The sequence below is a fragment of the Pleuronectes platessa genome, chromosome 9 (assembly GCF_947347685.1).
Source record: "Pleuronectes platessa chromosome 9, fPlePla1.1, whole genome shotgun sequence".
Classification (NCBI taxonomy): domain Eukaryota; kingdom Metazoa; phylum Chordata; class Actinopteri; order Pleuronectiformes; family Pleuronectidae; genus Pleuronectes; species Pleuronectes platessa.
Window position 1 is genome coordinate 9,781,937 of NC_070634.1, and position 20,069 is coordinate 9,802,005.

At 41.6% G+C, this 20,069-nt stretch overlaps 2 protein-coding genes across 3 annotated transcripts; one reads left to right on the forward strand and one right to left on the reverse strand.

Annotated features, from left to right (window-relative positions):
* The first annotated feature begins 673 nt into the window (after positions 1-673).
* On the forward strand, positions 674-11,801 carry hook1 (hook microtubule-tethering protein 1). Of its 2 annotated transcripts, XM_053429870.1 has the most exons (23): positions 674-898; positions 2,186-2,271; positions 2,652-2,724; positions 3,877-3,927; positions 4,382-4,514; positions 4,743-4,810; positions 5,031-5,093; positions 5,716-5,799; positions 6,103-6,150; positions 7,109-7,272; positions 7,351-7,491; positions 7,923-8,124; positions 8,255-8,365; positions 8,496-8,589; positions 8,680-8,746; positions 8,825-8,965; positions 9,089-9,176; positions 9,377-9,408; positions 9,511-9,593; positions 9,709-9,809; positions 9,934-10,035; positions 10,150-10,218; positions 10,344-11,801. In XM_053429870.1, the coding sequence occupies exons 1-23, from the start codon at positions 845-847 to the stop codon at positions 10,500-10,502; spliced, it is 2,214 nt and encodes a 737-aa protein (XP_053285845.1). In that variant the 5' UTR covers positions 674-844; the 3' UTR covers positions 10,503-11,801. The 2 variants fall into 2 exon arrangements, with proteins under 2 accessions (XP_053285845.1, XP_053285846.1); XM_053429871.1 differs by lacking the exon at positions 6,103-6,150 and having other exon boundaries at positions 675-898.
* Positions 11,802-12,817: 1,016 nt separating this feature from the next.
* Positions 12,818-16,860, reverse strand: LOC128447639 (cytochrome P450 2J2). The gene is made up of 9 exons (XM_053429873.1): positions 16,669-16,860; positions 16,154-16,319; positions 15,846-15,998; positions 15,256-15,416; positions 14,935-15,108; positions 14,682-14,823; positions 14,416-14,603; positions 13,338-13,479; positions 12,818-13,068 (listed from the first exon to the last, which is right to left on the reverse strand). Exons 1-9 carry the CDS (start codon positions 16,858-16,860, stop codon positions 12,893-12,895), a joined length of 1,494 nt encoding a protein of 497 aa, XP_053285848.1. The 3' UTR covers positions 12,818-12,892.
* Between the last annotated feature and the right edge of the window lie 3,209 nt (positions 16,861-20,069).

A 20,069-nucleotide genomic window follows, 5' to 3' on the forward strand; every position in this document is an offset into this window, starting at 1 on the left:
GTTAAAATCTTCAAGTAAAAAAGCTAAACGTATTGATCTACTTGACGGCCAGTAAATTTATTAACTAACCATTTTACTGCACTGCCTGTAACTTACAGCTTTTGCTATCCTACTTATTGTTACATATTAAAACATTAACAAGCGTTTAAAACGTGTAAATATAACTGTTAAAAATTAATAGACTTATCAATAGGCTATGTAAAGTAAATTGGTGTCAAAGCTACTAGCTACAGCTTTAATGTGCAACCCAAACATTATCAATTATGAAATAATGTAACTGTAGTAACATTGTTATAATAATGTAGTTTTTTCTCTTTTTAATGTTCAAGTCCAGACCAGAGGTGAAACTGTGTTACCTACTTTAAATTTTCTTTCACTCGACTCGAGCATTCTCCAGTAAAATATATATTTTTACCAGAACTTCCACAGTAAGGAGGGAAAAACATTTTATAATTACATTTGATTAGAAACAATTTATTATCACATATCTCAAATGATTGGACTTGGTCCCCACACTTTATTAAAAAAAGAAAATAAGCCCACTCTCAGTGATTGGGTTTAACAACCGTCAATCATCACCGCTCTCGATGCTAATTGGTTTAGACGCCTGTCCCCTCGCTACATCTCAACCAATCCCCTTCATCGAACCCGACCGTCAGAGAGGTAAGAAGCTGCGCCATTCGCGTACACGCTTCGTTGTGTTCACGGCGGAACGTGCGTAGCGCCTCTCGCCTGTACGCAGTTGTCGTTGCAGATCTGCCTCCTGACAGCAGGTGAGGTCAAATGCAGGCGAGAGGAGCGGAAGTGGCTTGCTGACAGGTGGGGAGAGGTTGTTTCAGCCCCGATGGAACAAATGGACGACGTGAAAACGGTGCTGGTCGAGAGCCTCATCGTTTGGGTGAGTGTGTTTTCTGTGAACGCGTCGCCTGAGACGAGGAGGACTTCATGGAGGAGATGTACCTGTGCGTGTGTCTCTCAGAGAATAGGAGCCAGGCTAACAGCTAACCGTTAGCTTCAGCTGCGGCCATTGTTATTATTACTATTATCTTCATCGGTGTTAGGAACGAGCCCGCAGTCCAGTGAGGGTAAAGTTACCACCAGGACGTCCAACATCCTGCGGTTTGTTCGATGCTCATCGGGTTTAAAGAGCTAATCCACTTAAGCAGGAGATATTTGTGGAATGTCTTTGTATCTTTAACTCTTTTCGTTAACGTTATTCAAGTGATTAAACGGAGATGTCACCTGCAGCAGCACACTTACTTTTATACCTTTTTATACATGGCGAGCTGTAGCTGCACCTGCTCCTCTCCTGCTCCATGGCTGTGAGTCAGTTCATTTGATAATCAGATCTCATGTCAGCTTCATCTGACTTTTAAATCCTGCGGCTGTATCTGAGCCGCATCACTTACTGATCCGGTTATTGATCAACAGTGTCACTAAGGGATTGTATGATCTTGTACCACACTCAATAAACCACTTTGTCTCCAGAGAGTCAAATACTTCAGTTTAAAAGTTAACTAAATTTGAACTGTAGAGGTAGATGAGGCCAAAATGTACAAATCAGTAAATATTGATAAATATCACGAAACATGTCACTTTTTTTATTCTAAGTTTAAAGACCGATTTTTGCTCCTGAGTGAAGTTTGTGGTTTTAAACTCTTCATGAGCAGAGAATCGTAAACATTTGTTAAACAGTATTTTACAGATCTGAGGTTGATCCATTCCGTGTTGCACCTCCTCACTGCGACTCTTGTCATATTGCTACTGATGAAAATGATATTTAGAAAATGATTGTAATTGTTTATCCCCCAGGGCAAGCTAGATGCCAGTGTTTCCAAATTTTTGGCTGACACCTCAATCTGTAAACAGCAGCGTGTGTGCTTTAGGAAATTAGTTTTCACCTCACACCTTCGCTGCTACTTAAATTATGTAAATTGAAACCTCTTCTGTGCCACTAATATCTGCCTTTCGACCGGCCACACGTCCACCCATTCATCAGTTCTCTCCTCTCCTTTACTTATTCTTCATAGTGGTTTTGAGACTCGAGCTTTGCTGCTGTGTTATGGAGAACACCTTGGGTGATTGGTTGGTTAATGAAGTGCATGACTGCATAATTCACTGTTTTCTCTTTGAACTGTTAATGTTGAACAGTCCCTGTGATGGTGCTGTGTTTTCTGCCTCTCAGCTGCAGACCTTTAACACTGCTGCACCCTGCACAACAGTGGAGGAGCTGACCACTGGAGTGGCAATTTCACAGGCACTGCATCAGATGTGAGAAGATACACACACACACACACACACACACACACACACACATACACACAACAGATACTGCAGATACATTATACATTAAAGCCAGTCATGTCTGGGTCATATTACATCACATGTGGCAGCAGCCTGGCAGAAAAGCCAAGGATGTTTGATGTCGGACAGTTAAAATCAAAGAATAAGGACTTTCTTTTGGAGAATCAGTTGGCAGCAGAGTTGAGTAATTATAGGAGGAATCTATTGTAAGAGCTGTCCTGAGTGTTGTAAATAGACAAAAGATAGAAGATGGCTGAAGTGTTTTTCAAAAAAGTCAGGGAAGATTAGGTTTGTTTCTTTTTGACTTTAGCAATGTGCGTCTCTGTGGTTGTGTGTGTGTGTTGCAGAGACCCAGCATGGTTCGATGACGGATGGCTTGGTCGCATCAAAACAGATGTAGATGACAACTGGAGACTGAAGGTATAGAGAAGTGCCATCTTCCCGGGCCTCCCTCCATGTGTAGCTTTTCTCTTCAGATATTGCTGACCCCCCTGTGTGCAAAATCCTCTGTTTGCTTCAGTCCTGCTCAACTGTCCTTGACACTGACCTCCTACCTGCTCCAGGGCGGGGGAACAATTCTTGCCTTAGCCTGCACTCTGACCCTACGCTCCGACTCCGCTGGTGAAATGTGTGTGTTTGTCATTAAGGCTGAACTTAGGGAAACAAATGCATGCCATTCCCTTTACTTCTGTTTGACTGTGTTCTGCCTGCTACGATTTGTCTACCACGATAGGCCTTTTCCACAGAATACAATTAGACATGTATTTGAAAAGCAAAATAATTTTTCAGTTAGCTGCTTCTCTTTCAGGGTCCTGGCATAGATCCTTTTAACAGCAGAGCCTACACCAGGGCTTTCTGTCACACTGTCATGGATTACTAGGACATTTTAACACTAGAACTATCAATGGTTGCTGTTAAGCTCAAACTACCAATGAGTAAAATGTACCTGTTATTAGAATACACTTTTGATTGTGTATCCAAACTATGAAACATACAAACGTTTAAAAGACTAATTAAAATATTTATTAATAACAAACAATTATTTTTCATTCCAATATCCAAAGCAGATTGTACACAACAAAAATGCATGATGGTCACTTTTGGTGAACAACATACTCTTATATGCAATCAGCATCCCCTCAAACTGGCTTTATTTTGACAGGTTTTAACAACATGCTTTGCTTCATAACTCTTTGTCCTGCGGACTTGAATATTTTATTGAAAGTATAATGCAAACAATCAAAAAGGGGCTACAGGTAAATTTTTACCCGCATGAATTAGAAAGTGTTTACTGTTGATACATGTCAACATTTCTGCTGTGAAAAAGGCGTATTATTTCCGCACGCCTGTATATTTGAATATTCTGTCATTACATTATTATAGTTTTTTGGGTCTAGAGTGTATTTCTCCGGTCACCTTGTCCTCTTTGTTCATATACATATATGATAAAGAGATATTATAGAATTTCACTTTTATTGTTGTAAAGTGTCTTTGAGTATCATGAAAAGCGCTCTATAAAGCCAATGTATTATTATTATTTTATTTTTTCGTGACCTTGTGTGTTCTCCGCAGATGAACAACCTGAAGAAGGTCCTTCAGATGGTGGTTGATTATTATAATGAGGTAGGCGGCGGCCTTGTACACACTGTTTTCTGTTGTTAAGCGATTGAAAGAAACATCTTGTCTCTGTGAGAGGCAGCCTCAGTGTGATTCTTCTGTGTCTGTGGGAGTTGCACTGTTTACATCGTGTAAAGCCCCAGGAGACCTGCTTATGAAAAATGCATTGTTTTGTACAGATCTAAACAAGGAGCTCAAGTCTCGCACTAAACACATTCATACTATGGATTACTAGGGGCCCAGCTTTTTTTTTGCTAACCATTTTGCTGAATTAACACAAAACTAAAATGTTTTGTTCAGCAATTGCCTTAGTTGTAGCTTGACTGCTGCCATCTCTGTTGGCACATGGAGGTTTTAAACATGAGTGCTGTTTAACTTGCTAGACCTGTGAAAACTTGCACTCAGAAAGCTGCCACAGACTGACATGTTAGGTTCTATATCTCTTGCTTGGTCATATCAGGTCTTGGGTCAGGAGATCTCAGACTTCCCTTGGCCAGATGTGGCCCTGGTGTCAGAGCATTCAGACCCTGTGGAGTCGGGGAGGCTGCTGCAGCTCATACTGGGCTGTGCTGTCAGATGTGAGCGTAAACAAGGTATGTGACTGCTTGTATGCCAAGCATGGTTTGTGTACACAAAGTAGACACATGCAGATACTCATCTACAGTATAAATGTGCTGCACAATGCTGGGGAAATTATGAATTCTAATCAATTATGAATCATTGTCCAAGCCACTGAAAAAGGCAGAGCCCTGCTGGAAAATCAATGACCGCAGTGCATAAAGAGTTATGGGTTTGATGTCTCTTTCTCACTCCGTTGACAGAATACATTCAGATCATCATGACTTTGGAGGAGTCGGTGCAGCTTGTTGTCATGACAGCCATCCAGGAGGTCAGCCCGTCTTAATACTTTCTCCTTCATATTTTCTAGATGTATAAAACATTAACAGAAAAGCATGGCTGAACACTTCTACATTTTTGCGAGTGACAGTAATTTTCCTCGATAGTGTCCATCTCTATGGGACTTGGACAGCAGCAGTGGTTGTTAAGTGAGGCTTTGCAGCTCTTATAAAAAGTCTGTCTAATAAACCCAGTGAAATGTTTTTTTCCAGCTCATGAGTAAAGAGACCAAGGGCCCTTTTGGAGCAGAGCAGTCAGGGGACCTTGAACAGCAGGTCAGTGTCTTTATTACAGAGATCCATGTTATATATCATATATATTTATTATGGCTCTAACTTTAACCACTTGAAAAGGAGCACCGTATGAACCATTTAAGTGTATATAACAAGACATATAAATCTTCATTTGAAAATATTTATTTGGACCTAAAAAATTAAGACGCTGAGCATTTTGATCTCAACGTCTTAATTTGTATAGACATGTATATGTTTTAATTGTAATATAACATCCTATTGGAGTTTTCAACGCATGTTGAGACATCGACATGTATGGCGGATTACCAAATGCTTCACATCCTAATCAGACTATGCTCTGTATAATGTAAACAGGAAAATGAATGTAATATTCTATTAATAACTCCTATAAACGTCACATACACAGTGCAGCACTCTGGGTGTCAGCTCCCTCATCAGGCAGAAGTATGTATAACAAGCTTTACATTAGGTGAAACTTAGTCACCTCAGTCAAGAGGGAAAATATGCAGCGGAGGTTAAAGAAGGGTTTAAATGCATCTCTGAAGCAAGTAGTACAGCAGCACCAGTCTATCTAAGTGTCTGGTATGTGTGCTGGAGTTAGTGAGTGACTGTATTACTTATTTCAGCTTCTTCATGTGCCCAGTTAGAAAAATCCTGCGAGGACCTTGCTGAACTTTTAGCCGAGAAGGAAGCACTAGCCCAACGCTGTCAAGAGCTAGATATACAGGTGAATACGGAGTGCACACACACACACACACACAAACACACACAAACAACACACGCACACACAAGCATGAAATCGCATGCCCAGGGTACAGTATAAACAGGAGTTGGGTAATTCTCTGTAAAGCTTGGGTCCATTGTCTGGAGCTGCTGTGGCAGAAAGACTGTGAGCTTATAGTCTGGGCTCTGCTGGCTCCCATCGTGACAACCAGCCTATGCTCTGCCACGGCTACAAGGCCTCACCTGGCACTGTACAGACAACATTTTGCACAGTAACTGATCAACTGTTCCACTGGATTCTCGACAGATTGATTTTTTTCTGTTCCCAGTCTTGTTCATCTCTCGCCGCAGCGAGGTAAGTCCATCGTGGCTGACCGTACCGCAAAACTAAACCCATCTAAACCCGCTGCTCAAATGTTGACTCTAACTCAGCTAATAGTCGACTCTCCGCATCCTGAGTCCTGCGATGAGTGTTTTAATATTTTGTGGTATTATTGCAGTAATTCACAAAGGGACACCTGTGTCATAATAATCATTGTATCAACCTCTTATGGGGAAAGGCACCATCATATTATTTCAAAATGTCTCATTGTCTATACAGGCTGACAGGATAGCTCCAAGAGAGAGACAACAGATGTTAGAGGTTGCACTGGGTGAAAATTCTATATTATCGTATCAAGCCTTCCAGTTATAATCTCAGGTTTTTCCTGTTGCCCAGATTAATGATTTAAAGATAATTAAAATTTCGATGGAATGAACGAGTGAAGCTTTATTTTACTTGTAATATATGAGAGTTGAACATTTTCTTTACATTCATGCACCAAGTTTATTACATTTGCCATATTGGTATATTATATATTATTACCATCTGGGAAACACATTTTTTATAATGGTTTCAACCATGTAGTTCATGGTCATAGAGGTGGTTTTCATATATTCTACCATCAGACATTTCAGACTTTTAAACAATTGCAAGTAAATCTTAGACTGATTGTCTGATGGTGAAATAGACTGGATGGAAATGATAGTTAAGTAAATAAAACTGACTAACCACTCATCAACATGTTTCTTTAGAGTTCTTATTTTCTGTGTTCTGCTTCCAACTGGGAGAGAACGAGGGTTATCTGTGAAGGGCTCTGACTTTTGATGTGAATTTTGCTGCTTTGCATGAAGTAATTGACAAAAGAGAAATTTAACATCACATACTGTCCTTGGTGACTCGCTGTGAATTGTTTTTGTCTTTGTGTTGCATACTAACTTGAAACTCATATTGTCTCTGAGAGTGGCTTTAAAACCTTGCTGCACCTTGACAGGTGGCTGTACTGCAAGAAGAACGAAATAGCCTATTGGCTGAGAATGATGTCTTAACTGACCGAACCAATCAGCTTGACACATTCGATGACCCTAGCACACCCTCAGGAAGAAAACACAGCCAATTACAGCAGCAGCTGGAGACACTGCAGGAGGAGAACTTCAGGTTTGTCACTTTCTGCTCAAATATATTACAGCAACCTCTTTCTGATGAACCACTAAACTGTGCATTTAAAACTTTTAGGCTGGAGGCTGCAAAGGACGACTACCGGATCCACTGCGAAGAGTTGGAGAAGCAGCTGATTGAGGTGCAGCACCGTAATGATGAGCTCACCAGCCTGGCAGAAGAATCTCGAGCTCTCAAAGATGAACTGGACGTTCTGAGGTGTGTGTCAGGGAGCAGCATAGAGACTGTTGCCTCCCAATAGGAGCTAAGCATACAGCTGAGACAGTTAGATGGCGAGGGAAGGCAAGGACCATGATTTTACTGATTACCAAATACTCAACCAGACAAGAGGAACGAATCAGTGAAATTAGCTGATGATGATTTTTGCTGGTCTTTACATAGAGGGTTATTCTTGGTCAACAGGTGGAGGCAGAAAAACAGCCTCACTACACTAAGTATTCTTCCTGTATGACCAAACATCAGAGCATGACAGATTTGATCAGTTGCAAATATGAGCCTTCAACAGAGATATCATTATCAGTGTAAATATATCTTCCCATATAAGCAGATATGAAAACATTCATTTGAAAGAGTACTTACTTATGATCTTGTTCATCGATATTTGTATATTTATGTGTGTGTTAACACAGAAACTGCTCAGATCGAGTGGTGATGCTGGAGGCCTCAGTGGACACATACAAACGTAAACTGGAGAATCTGGGCGATCTGAAGCGGCAGATGAAGCTGCTGGAGGAGAATAACATGACCTACATGCACAATACTGTCAGCCTGGAGGAAGAGCTACGCAAGGCCAATGCTGCCCGGGCGCAGCTCGAGACGTACAAGAGACAGGTAGATGATGGTTAGAAAGAGAAACTCCAAACTCAAACAAGTCCCTTCCTAATTAAATGCCACCTGCAACCAGTAATGCATGTTTTTCCCTTTGATATGCTTATGTGCATGTTCACATGATTTTCCTTAGGTCCAGGAGTTGCACAATAAGTTGTCTGAGGAGACGAGGCGAGCGGGCACTCTCGCCTTTGAGATGAAGAAGCTGGAGGAGAAGCACGAAACTGTGATGAAGGAGAAAGAGGTGTGGCAGCTTTTTAAATGTCTTGGGAAGAAATTACAAAAGATTTTTCTGACTCTGAAATTTAAAAAAATTATCTACAGTTTTTAGCAGCAATTGTATGGTTGTTTTGAATTTGCACCCCCTACCCTAGAGGACCATCATTGAAAGAGATTCTCTGAAGGAGATCAATGAGGAGCTACGATGCACTCAGGCTCAACAGCACCAGCTCTCCCAAGCTCAAGCAGGTATTTCTATACAAAGTAATTTAAAATAATGAACCTGTTTATCCACGTGCCACTTTTTCTTCCTAAATTGCACATAATGTTTCCATGTAGGGATAATTCCTTCTGCCAGCCCCAGCCATGATAACCTGGCAGCTGAATTAATACCGATTGAGTACAGGTAATAGACAATATAGGATTTGTTTTCTTTCTTCTTCATGTGTGCATCAACACTGACTTTGTATGTGCGACTGTTCAGAGAAAAGTTCATCAGGCTGCAGCATGAGAACAAGATGCTCAGAGTGCAGCAGGAGGAAAATGAGCATGAGAAGATCGTTGATCTGCAGGCTCAGCTGGAGGAAGCACATAAGACACGCAGTGAACTGGACACTGAGAACAGGTTAACAGAGTTTCTGTCGCTTCCTACATTAGCCATAGGAAGATGTTGTATTATACATTAATGATGTATTGTATCGACTCCATTGTCAAACATGTCTTTTGTCTTTGTTGTGTCGAATCCCAGATTGAGCCGAGAGCGGATCAGTGAGCTGCAGCAGCAGGTGGAGGACCTCCAGAAGGCTCTGCAGAGTCAGGTGGCAAAACCCGATGATGTAAGTGTGCCAGCATGCACTGGCACCAATACAAAGAAAAGGCCCCACAGAGTTAATCTCATTAGGCTGTTAGACTTTGGGCCGGCTTTGTATTATGCAATCCCTCAGTCAAAAATTAAACAGATTAGGAGATTGAAGCCCCTGGATGTTACCTTTGTGATAGTTGATGCGTCTATTTTCATCTCTTTCTTTTTTTTCAGTCAAACCTAAAGCGGAAACTGGATGCGCACATGTAGGTTTGGGTTTTGGGTCGGTGCTTTAAAGCTGAGAGATGTTAAATGAATTTCCATCTAGTCTATTAGAGAAAAATCTAAAAACAGCTTTTTTTCCTCAGGGTTCAGCTGAACGAGGCTCAGGATGAAATCATGAAGAAGAAAGAGCTGCTGGAGGATCTTCAGCCTGACAACACCCAGACCTGTAAGTCTCATCACTCTCATCACGTCATTGAACTACTGTAATCATTGGAGTGCACCAAAACAGAACAGTACAATATGACTTCAGTTAAACGTTAACTTAATACCATGTCTCTCAGCCTTGAAGGTGGATGAGCTGATGGCTGCTCTGAAGAAGAAGGATGACGACATGCGCGCCATGGAAGAGAGGTACAAAATGTATCTGGAGAAAGCTCGTAATGTGAGTGTTTGGACAATCGTTTTTATTTGTATTATTCTATTTTATTCCAGTTACTTTAATTCCTGAACCTCAAAGTCTCATCAGAATCAGAATTTCAGTATCGTCCTTCCTTTCCTGCTCGTAGGTGATCCGAGCACTGGACCCGAAGTTGAATCCAGCCACCGCTGAGATCCAGGCCCTGAGGAACCAGTTAGCAGACCGGGACAAGCAGATGGTCACCCTGGAAGTAACCTAGCATTTTTTACTTTTGCGGTCTTCGTTCAATGTTTGTAATATGAACATACAGGATGTTTCTAAAGGACTTTTCTTCTCATCTTCCAAATTGTATTATGTCTCCCAGCGTCAGTGTGAGCAGGCCCGGCTGAAAGAGTACGAGGAGAAGCTGATTGTCACAGCGTGGTATAACAAGGTATGACATTTTCTTTAATTTTTCCTCTGCCTGTCATGGTATCCTTGCCATTTACTTTGTATGATACGAAGAGCAAAACAGCTCAATTTCAAGACACTTGTGTTTTCCTTTTTTTTCATCTTCAGAGTCTGAACTTTCAGAAGTTGGCCATCGAGTCGCGTCTTGGCGGCCGCAGCTCCTCCGCCCTGTCCCCGGGCCAGTCCTTTTTGTCCCAGCAGCGGCAAGTCTCAAACGCCCCACGCCGGGCGCTCTCCATCAGCGTGCCTCCCACCACCTCCAAATAGACCTTGTCACAGAGCCAAATGTCTCACCTTTGTTCATTGAAGGGGAAAGATACCCTCCCTCTATCCCAAAAGTGAGCACTCAAGTGACCTTAAACCCTACATCTGCTCTCAGGGTCACACATTGGGAGTGTGGATCGATGGGCACTTTCTTATCAAACAGTACCCTGTAAGTCACCAACCCGTGGTTAGAGTATACTGTCCCTCTGTTGCATAGAGCGTTAACATCACAACTTGTGTTCACCTCACCTCACTGGTGACTGCAGTCTCAGCCGAACACTTAGCCTTTGCTTTCTTATATCCTGTAACACTTGGTCAGAAATGAGGGACGTGGACAATCTTTATTCAGATTTGGAGACTAAAATATATGAATGTGATGTTTAAAAAAAGTTACTTGAATGCTAATGACAACTAAATGTAAGATGATTGTTGATGTACGAAGAACAGATGCATCATACTATGCAGTGAAGAGGGGACCTTTAAGGAAATGATTGCTATATTTGGTGCTGGTCACCAACTGTTTTGGGCATCAAACATCAGTCACTTAGTTTTTTTTCTTCTTTTAATGGAACAAGCCCATAATACATAGCTGTGAAAACCTTATAAGTCACATTAAGTGATCAACCTCTGAGGTGCTGCAACGACAAATCACACAAAATAAATTGTATTTCTCATGTCTTTAGACTCTTGATTGAGATTAGACTCCTACAGGGAGCATTTTTTAAATGAAAAGTGACAGAACTCTTTTTAATTCACTGAATATGTTGAGCTTTATTTAGTGTTAAGTAATCAGGACTCTAGTCAATGAAGTCGTACTGCTGTAATGTAAAGATGATTTTAACACCAGCGCCTGATCCTGATGTTGGGACCTGGTTCAGGATTCATACAATTGTAACACTAGAGGTGTGATCCCTATAGAGCTGCAGAGAAGCAGTTGTTCCCTTTGATATCTGTGGTTATTGGCCATCTGATCTGATGGAGTCTTAAGTACGATGTCTGTTGATTGATTGCTGATTGCTTTGTTCATCTCTTTGTTTGCAGTAACACTAAAGGGTCATTTCTGTCTTCATGGTTTCTGATCTACAGATGTTTGTTAAAGTGCTTTTATTTTCCTTTGCAGGGGCTTATTCTTGTACATTGCTGATTTAAAAGTAGTGTCATATAAAAATTAGAAGTACGATCAAACGTATAGCAGTCACAGGTTTGTGTACAAATGAAGGAAAGTGTGGAAGGCATAGTGAAGTTTTAAAGCCTTTGTTTTTTTTGTGAATAAATAAATGAATAATTTTTTCTAAAGTGTCACATTAAGATGTATCAATCTTTGAATTCAGGGATTAAAACACACACACTCGCACAGAGTCTTGCTAAAAGACAGATAAGGCTAAACTGCTGCATATCATTTGAACACACTGGCGTTTTAAACGCAGTAGATTTTGTGTCATCAGCACCATCATATGTGACACTAAAGAAGCAATTTACATGTTGACCCCATCAGGAAAGATCCAGCATACGATAGACTGTATAAAGATGGACGACAAATATTAGTTTTCTCCCACTATCAATAAATGAAGTAGAATTATTTGGGATATTGTCCCTACCATCTGGCACATTTGGAGCCAGAGTCTGCAAAGCACTAGTCAGGACTTTGGAGCCATGTCAGTGAGATCCCATAGATCTGTTGTTCGACCAATCACAAGTCAGTCTCAGCTTTCAATCATGACATTTCAGCATGTTTTTATGCCATTTTAGAACTGAAAGCAAAGTTACAAGAACGAGTACTTGGAACAGAACATCTCTGTGACCTTGATAAAATGAACCATCTTCGAGAAATCTTTATTTATTAGTTGGGGCCATGCCCCATATACTTACATGAGAGAGTTGGTTTTTTGACCTATACTGCAGCCAGCCACTAGGTGGCTATCAAGACACCTTGGCTTCCCTTTCTGGGTGCAGTTATGTCCTCCATCTTTAGACAGAGTCCATGATCCAGTCAAACATTCATGTAGGTAACATACAAGAGTCAAAAAGGGACAAAATAAGTCATTTTTTGTTGTAGTAAAATGTTATGGTGAACAACAGTTTAACTGATAGTGATAAATGAGTCCACATGTCATTAATAAAAGAGGGAGATTTTACTGCTGCTTGCTGGTTACATAATGAGGTTCATTCATCACACAGTCACTCATTATGTGATTCTGTGTAGCAGCAAAACAAAGAGCAGGCTACAGCTCCACCTCATTACCAGTTTTCGTGAAACATTTCCTTGTGCCTCCGTCATCAGTTTTTCTGGATGGTAAGGAAAACTAGCCACTGTTGCAGCAGATGTTGTCTATTTATGAAACTGTAAAATACATTGTGGATTAGTATTTAGTACAGGGGAGCAGTTACAGGATTTATCGGCTCTTGGCATAGATCTTAAAGGGGTACGGAGAACGTGTGGCTCCAGTGATTCCCTCTGTCCTCAACTCAACTCCTTCCAGAGTGGAAAAACAAAACTTCTGAAACAAATTGACGAAGAACAAAAACAGCTCCATTCTCGCCAGGCCTTCTCCCAGGCAGGCCCGCTTTCCTGGGAAAGACAAGCACAACTCTCATCATCTACCCACAGTATGCAGCCAGCATCACTTTGTTCCTGCACCACTTTAAGGTTCAGCTTGTAGGATTTAGCAGCATCGAGTGGTGGGCTTTCAAATTGCAACAATCTAAGGACTCCTTCCATTACATGTGAACCTACGGTGGCCATCAGGTTTGGTTTGATCATTCTGCACTTCCATGTAAATATAGTTCAACAGCTCCTTTATTAAACATGAAGGACATTTAATGATTATAGTTTCCAACCTGCAGAGAAAGGTAAAAACGCTTCCCTCCTCACAAACTTTCCCTCAGCATCCAGGAAGTGTCCGGGGTTGAAGGTGTCTGGAGTTTCCCACTCAGTCTTGTCAAACAGCACAGAAGTGAGGTTGGGCATAACAGAGGTTCCCTGCACAAAATATGAACCTGAACAATCAACTGTTGTAGTTTGTATAGAAGTAATATGTCTTCATCACAAGGTCTCTCCTGAAAGGATTGTCATAGGCAGACCTTTAACTTATATGGGTATAGTATATGTGTTTGTGACCTAAAGGAATCTTCAGCTATTGTCAATGTTTGATGTTATTATCTTGTCAGTTACCGTAAGTGTCTTCAGTAAATACTGGTCAACACACACTCTAAATAGCTTCTGTAAAAAGTCAACAAATAGTGAAAATGGGAAACTGGAGAACAAACCCTTTTTTTCTGGGAGTTACATTTCCATCTGGTGTCAGGAGATTTATCACAGTAACATTAGGAGGCTCTCGCACATGAACATATTTCAAAAACTGCACATTTTTGGCAGTTGTGGAAAGTAACTGAGGACATATACTCAAGTATTGTATTTTAGTATAGTTTTGTGTATATTAGAATGTACTTAAGCATTTAAAATCTTGTTCCCCTGTATAATTTTACAAACATTACTACATTTACATCTCAGAGTAAATGTGAGCTTAAAGAATCTTAGAAAATTTAAATATGATTAAAAAGATAAAAAAAAGTTAGTCCTACACAGTAATAATATCAAAAATTTCAAGAAATGGAATTTGTGGAGTAGAAGTAAGTTTTCTCATATTTGCTCTCTCAGGGATCATCCTTAAGGAGACTTGCGACTCTTTGTAGGGGCCAAAACTACTGGACTTAATAACACAATTTCCAACTAGTTCCAACTCTAGCAGCTACAACAGTAAACTGGTATTTACTTGCTGATATTTCAATATTTCACTCACAGGGACATTCTGAGTACTTTTACTTTCATGCTGCAAGTGTAATTTGCTGATACACCTGTTGAGTAGGAGTTTAACTGCAGGACTTTGTAGTTACTGTGTGTTACAAGTAGAGGCACCTTTGGTATGGAGTAACCACCCAGTGTTGTGTCCTTGGCAGCTACTCTGAGTCCATTCAGAGGAACAATGTTTCCCATCCTCTGGATCTCATGGATGACAGCGTCAGTGTAGGGCATGTTGGGCCGGTCGGTCATAGTGGGCTGACGGCTCTGTCCGATCACTCCGTCTATCTCTGCCTGGACTTTTTCTACGAGGTAAAAGAAAAGAGTTTTAATCTATTAGCTCTTTGAGCTGCCACTGTAGGGATCATGAAATGAGGTCCCACCTTGGATATGAGGGTTCTTGATGAGGTAGATCAGCCCCCACTGCAGGGTCTTTGAGGTGGTTTCGCTGCCGGCCATGAACAGATCCAGGCAACACAGAGCCAGGTTTCCTTCCTCAAAGCCCTGTTCACTGCGTCTGTTGTGCTGTCAGACAGATTGGAGGCAGAACACATATACACTTAGTTCATAAAAACGTCTCTCTCCCTGTTCATGTACGTAACGATAGAGGCTAAGTCAAGAATGTGAGTACAATACTTTCTCTTCTATCAGGAAGGTGTCGATGTAACCTCGAGGGTCGCTGGGGTTCAGATCTAACTTGTGCCGTTCTATCTCTCTCCTGATAGATGCCACCAGAGATTTGGAGTTGCTGAAGATGCCGTTGTGAGGCCCGGGCAGGTGTTTCATCAGAGCAGGGCACGCATCATAAAGCTGTTTAGAGAAGTAACAAGGGACTCGTTCAGTCATCCTTTTTTTTATCCACAGGCAGATGAAGATCTCACTCGAGCTTTGAATATTTTCTGTTGAATACCATAAAGTGACAAATCTGCGAATGTCTGTGTTGCTGTGGCGTCTTACTAGAGCCCATATGGAGCCTTCCAAGTAGGCAATCACAGCCAGATCCTTCAGCATGCTCTGAAAGTCGTGGTCGCTGTAGTCAAACCGTCTCCCAAACACTATCTGACAGATGATGTTGGCTACAGCGCTGTTTAAGACCGGCACGGGGTCGAACGGCTTACCTGAACAGAAGAAATGTCTTCAGTCTATCTATTTACAGTGGTGGGACGTAATTAAGAACATGCACTTCATTATGTACTTCTATTTTTCTGCTTTCTATGTATCTGTACTTTACTTAAGTAGATACATTTTCCTTTTACTTTTCGATTTTCACAACATATATCAGCCAATATCTGTACCTCCTACTTCCCATGACACCTTTTTACAATGCATTGCATTACATGTTTATTTTTTTATGTTTTAGTTATCAAGAATGAGATTTGAATTGATCCGCTGATCCAATCAGAGCGGGCAGGTAATATTTGCCCCCTCCTCCTTCAATGAAAGTAGCAGCGATGCCATAATAATGAAGTAGACTGTATGAAAAAAGCTACACTCTGCAAGTACTTGTATACTTTATAATTTGTGCCTGTCCTGTTGTTTGTGCTAACCTTTCTCCTTCTCCATCTCCTCATGCAGATGTTGGCTCTCTTCACAGATGCTCTGCTCTGTGGAGCTCTTGGCCAGACCAAAGGTGCGTAGCATGGCCATGGCGAAGCGTCGCTGTCTCCTCCACACCTTCCCGTTACTGAAGAAAAGACCTGCTGAGACACAGAGAAAAAAGTGCCCTTGTAAGAGCTCAGCTGGATATAATCCGGAGGTTTCATCACGACATTCACCGGAGCTCATGTCTGAAAAACAGGTATAGTATAGTGTTGCTTTAATACTGACATACTTCATGTACATAATCCAGGTTTACCTGAGTTGCCTGAATAAATTCTGTTAACCATTGGGCTGTAGGGTCGATCCACAAAGTTGTCCGCCTGTGTCACTAAAGCTTCCTTCACCATCTTCCACCCAGACAGAAACACTGTTTTGTGTCTTCCCAGACGAATGCAGAACACATTCCCATAAACGTCAACGAGCTGTGGATGCAGAGGGAGAGAATAAGAGGCCTGTTGTCCAGCATGTGACTCTGGTAAAATGCATTTCTCAGCACAATATATTGTTAAGCACTGTGACTCAATATCAACAGTTTTTTGGGAGCATTGATTTTATTAGTAAGCTTAATATCTTGTTGCCACAAAATCTTTTGTCTTACTTTTTAGTAACTGCCCTATACTTGTGTAACTGAAAATTGAAATAGAGAAATTCAGAGATACAGAATTTGTAAATGAGACATTAATTCCTACTTTAGGACATGCTCAAGTTGCTCAAGTCAGAATCACCAGAAAAAACACCGCTGCACTAAATGTCTTGATGCTCTCCTCTTACCTTGGTTAGGTAAATGTGAGGCTGTTTGGCTTCGATGCTGAAGACGTTTCCTAGAAGAGGGAGAGCTAGTGGTCCCGGGGGAAAGTTAGGAGGATCCTTTTTGTTCAGAAAGTACAGGAGCAGCAGAGCAGTGATAGACACAAGCAGCAGTCCCCTCAGACCGAGCTCCAGAAAGAGAGGATACCCCCTCATCATGGAGCAGAGCAGGAGCACAGACGAGCAAATGACAACAAATTCTAGCCGCCTCCTTTTCGCGCCCGTGTTAATCAATTGGGCTGTTCACATCGGCAGCGAAGCGCAACGCAGCGCCGCCCAGCGCGCAGCCTCCTGGCTGTTCATACCCAAGCCCATGGTTCTGCTTTCTCAGCTGGTTGTTGTATGCTCTGTTCAATGTATGGGTTCTCCTCTCTTTCCGTCTCTGTCTGTCTGCTTGCATGTGTGCTTGTAGTGGATGGGCAGATGTGGGGGGGGAAATCTTGGAAATTGAAACTCAAGGGGCCGGTTTTTCAGAAGTTTTAATCTGGATCAAACTGATTCAGATTTGGAAATCTCTTTTTCTGCTATCCAGGATCACGTAATCCATTTTATTTTTATGCTGGTTTTTCAAAGCAATGTGGGATTGGATTACTCTGATCCGGATTCAAATTTTTCAGGATTACCAAATCTGGATTACCTGTGGTCTAAATGGGACTATCACAATCTAGCTATGTAAAGAACAACAGGTAGAATAGTGTGGGGTCACTCCAATATGCTTTATTTAACAGAAAATAGGACTGAACGGAACAGCAAACAAACAATATAAACATCCCCCTCCATTGTCCATTTCTTGGAAACAGGCAGTCCACTCATCTGAGACCTACAACAAATAAATAAATAAATACATACTTTACTCACAAATACATTGTGGATGTTTCGAACAGGTTTCAAACAAAGTTTTATTGAATTGAACTGGATAAAAAAAGGCTTAAATGTCCAATACTTAACAAAATTAATTACTTCTTAGTTCTTGTCATGAGTAGTTCTTCTTATGAGTTCTCCTTCTTCTTCATCATCATCATCTGCTTCGTCTGCTGTGGAGAGACCAGCTTGTCCAAGCTTGGCCTTTAGGAGGCGGATCTCAAGTCTGGCCTTGGTTTGCTGCAGTAGGGCAAGAATAAGCTGTTCCTCTGCTAGATGGATCTGTACTTCTGCCCTTTCAGTCTCTTTTTGCAGAAGTACCTTATAGGCATCATCTATCTTTGGGTGCTTTAAGCCTGTCTCTGGGGGTCCTGTGGGAACTAGGCCTTCTGGCTCCACATGTGATTGACCTTCTCCTCCGATTACAGGGCTGAGATTAAGAATAAATGTTTCTGAAGAAGGCTCACTTTCTGCTGTCAACAAAGGCTCACCATCCTCTGCAACATCTTGGATCCCATGCAGAGCTTCCGACTTTTCACTTCCAATAATATCAAGGACTATGTTTGTGTATTCACCCCTCTTATATGGGTTGTTGCCTGTTTGGCTGTTCTTGGCTTCAGCGTGGTCTTTTGTTGCCTGGCCTTAAGATTCTTCCACCGAAATCTTAGTTGCTCTGTTGTCCTCTTTTGGCCAAACCCCATGGCATCCCCTTCTTCATTTTACTGCTCACTTCACCACCCTTGGCAGAACTAAAATATCCTACCAATGACCTATAATGGCACCTAACACCCTCCAGTAGGGCGTGGGTTTCAGCAGCAGAGAAATTCTGGCTTTTGAGTCCATGGTTCCACCGCTTTGATGTAGCAAGCATAATTTTATAGGCCTTGGGTATGATTCCATTAATTGAACACAAGCCAAAGCAATTAAGCTAACAGGTGTGTTTGGGAAGACCAATTTACACAGCCATATGTATATCCAGCCTTTCTCAGAGGACTCAGAGAGAAGGTCACAGAGAGGCAGTGACATGGCAGGTGTTGTCCATCGCCACCACAGGAGAAGATACCGTCAAAGGGTGTATGTTGAGCGTATAGATCCACTGCAGAAATATACCAATGAGGAGCTGTATGCTCGGTTTTGCTTCAGAAGAGCTGATATTCAGTATATTGTGGACCTTCTCAGGCCCAACCTCCAACGCAGAACCCAAAGGAGTCACGGTCTGTCTGTGGAGGAACAGGTCCTCATTGCTCTTCGCCTCTATGCGTGTGGGACTTTCTACCAAGTTGTGGGTGACTACATGGGTGTGAAAAAATCAACTGTTTGTGATGTTCTGAAAAGTGTGTCAACTGCATTGGCCAGCCTGATTAATTAATTTGTATCATTTCCGAAGGATGACCAGATCATCCAGGCCAAGCAGAATTTTTTTCTTTTGGGGAATATACCCAATACTATTGGAGCAATCGACTGCACCCATGTGTACATACAAGCACCTCATGAGAATGAGTGGGAGTTTGTAAACCGAAAGGGGAGACACAGCATCAACGTTCAACTTGTGGGCAACGCTGAGCTCCTCATCACAAACTGCGTTGTGAGGTGGCCTGGGTCTGTCCATGATGCGTGCATCCTGAGAGAGAGCGCTCTATATAGAGAGCTCCAAACCAACCGACCAAATGGTATCATATTAGGAGACAGTGCCTACCCTCTTCTACCATGGCTGATGACCCCTTTTCTGGCTGCAAACACGCCTGAGCAGGAACACTTCAACACTGCTCATTGCAAAACAAGATGCACCATTGAGCGCTTAAATGGAGTTCTGAAGAGGCGCTTTGCAGGCCTTAACTACTTGAGAGTGGAGACACAGAAAGTATGCAGCATAATACTTGCTTGCATTGTCCTACACAATATCGCAACCAGGTGCAAAGTCCCTCTCTGTGATGACATCCCTGATGCACCCGAGCCCATTGGAGACACTGACCAACCTCCGGCATTCTGTCAGAATGAGGGCCCGACTGGACGACCAATAAGAGATGCAATTGTTAGATGCAATTTTTGTCCATGAATGATGATTGTGTCAGTGTGATTAATGTTTAATGAACAAAGACAGAATTTATTATTTGAGTTCAATATTGACAGCTGTTTGGGGGATTATTTTATGGGGCCGAAATATTTATAATTTATAATTTGCTGTACTGAAAGGTTGCTAGCCTACATAGCCTACCTACTTTATGTACTTCCTGTTAAACAATTCATGTGAAATTGATGAATAAATATAAATACTGTAAAATGCATGATATAAATGTTGTATTATTTACCTAACTAATTTTAGTTACCTAGTTTTATTACTGATATCCACCATGAATCCACCCTCCTGCTGGGATCAGTTTAATCCTTGGCTTACCTGCTGGCCTTTACTCACAAGATAAAACCATTCTCTGCTCGGCTAGAGAGAGAGTTATGCTTATGGAGGACAGAGGCCGTCACAATGATAAAGACAATAATTTAATTTG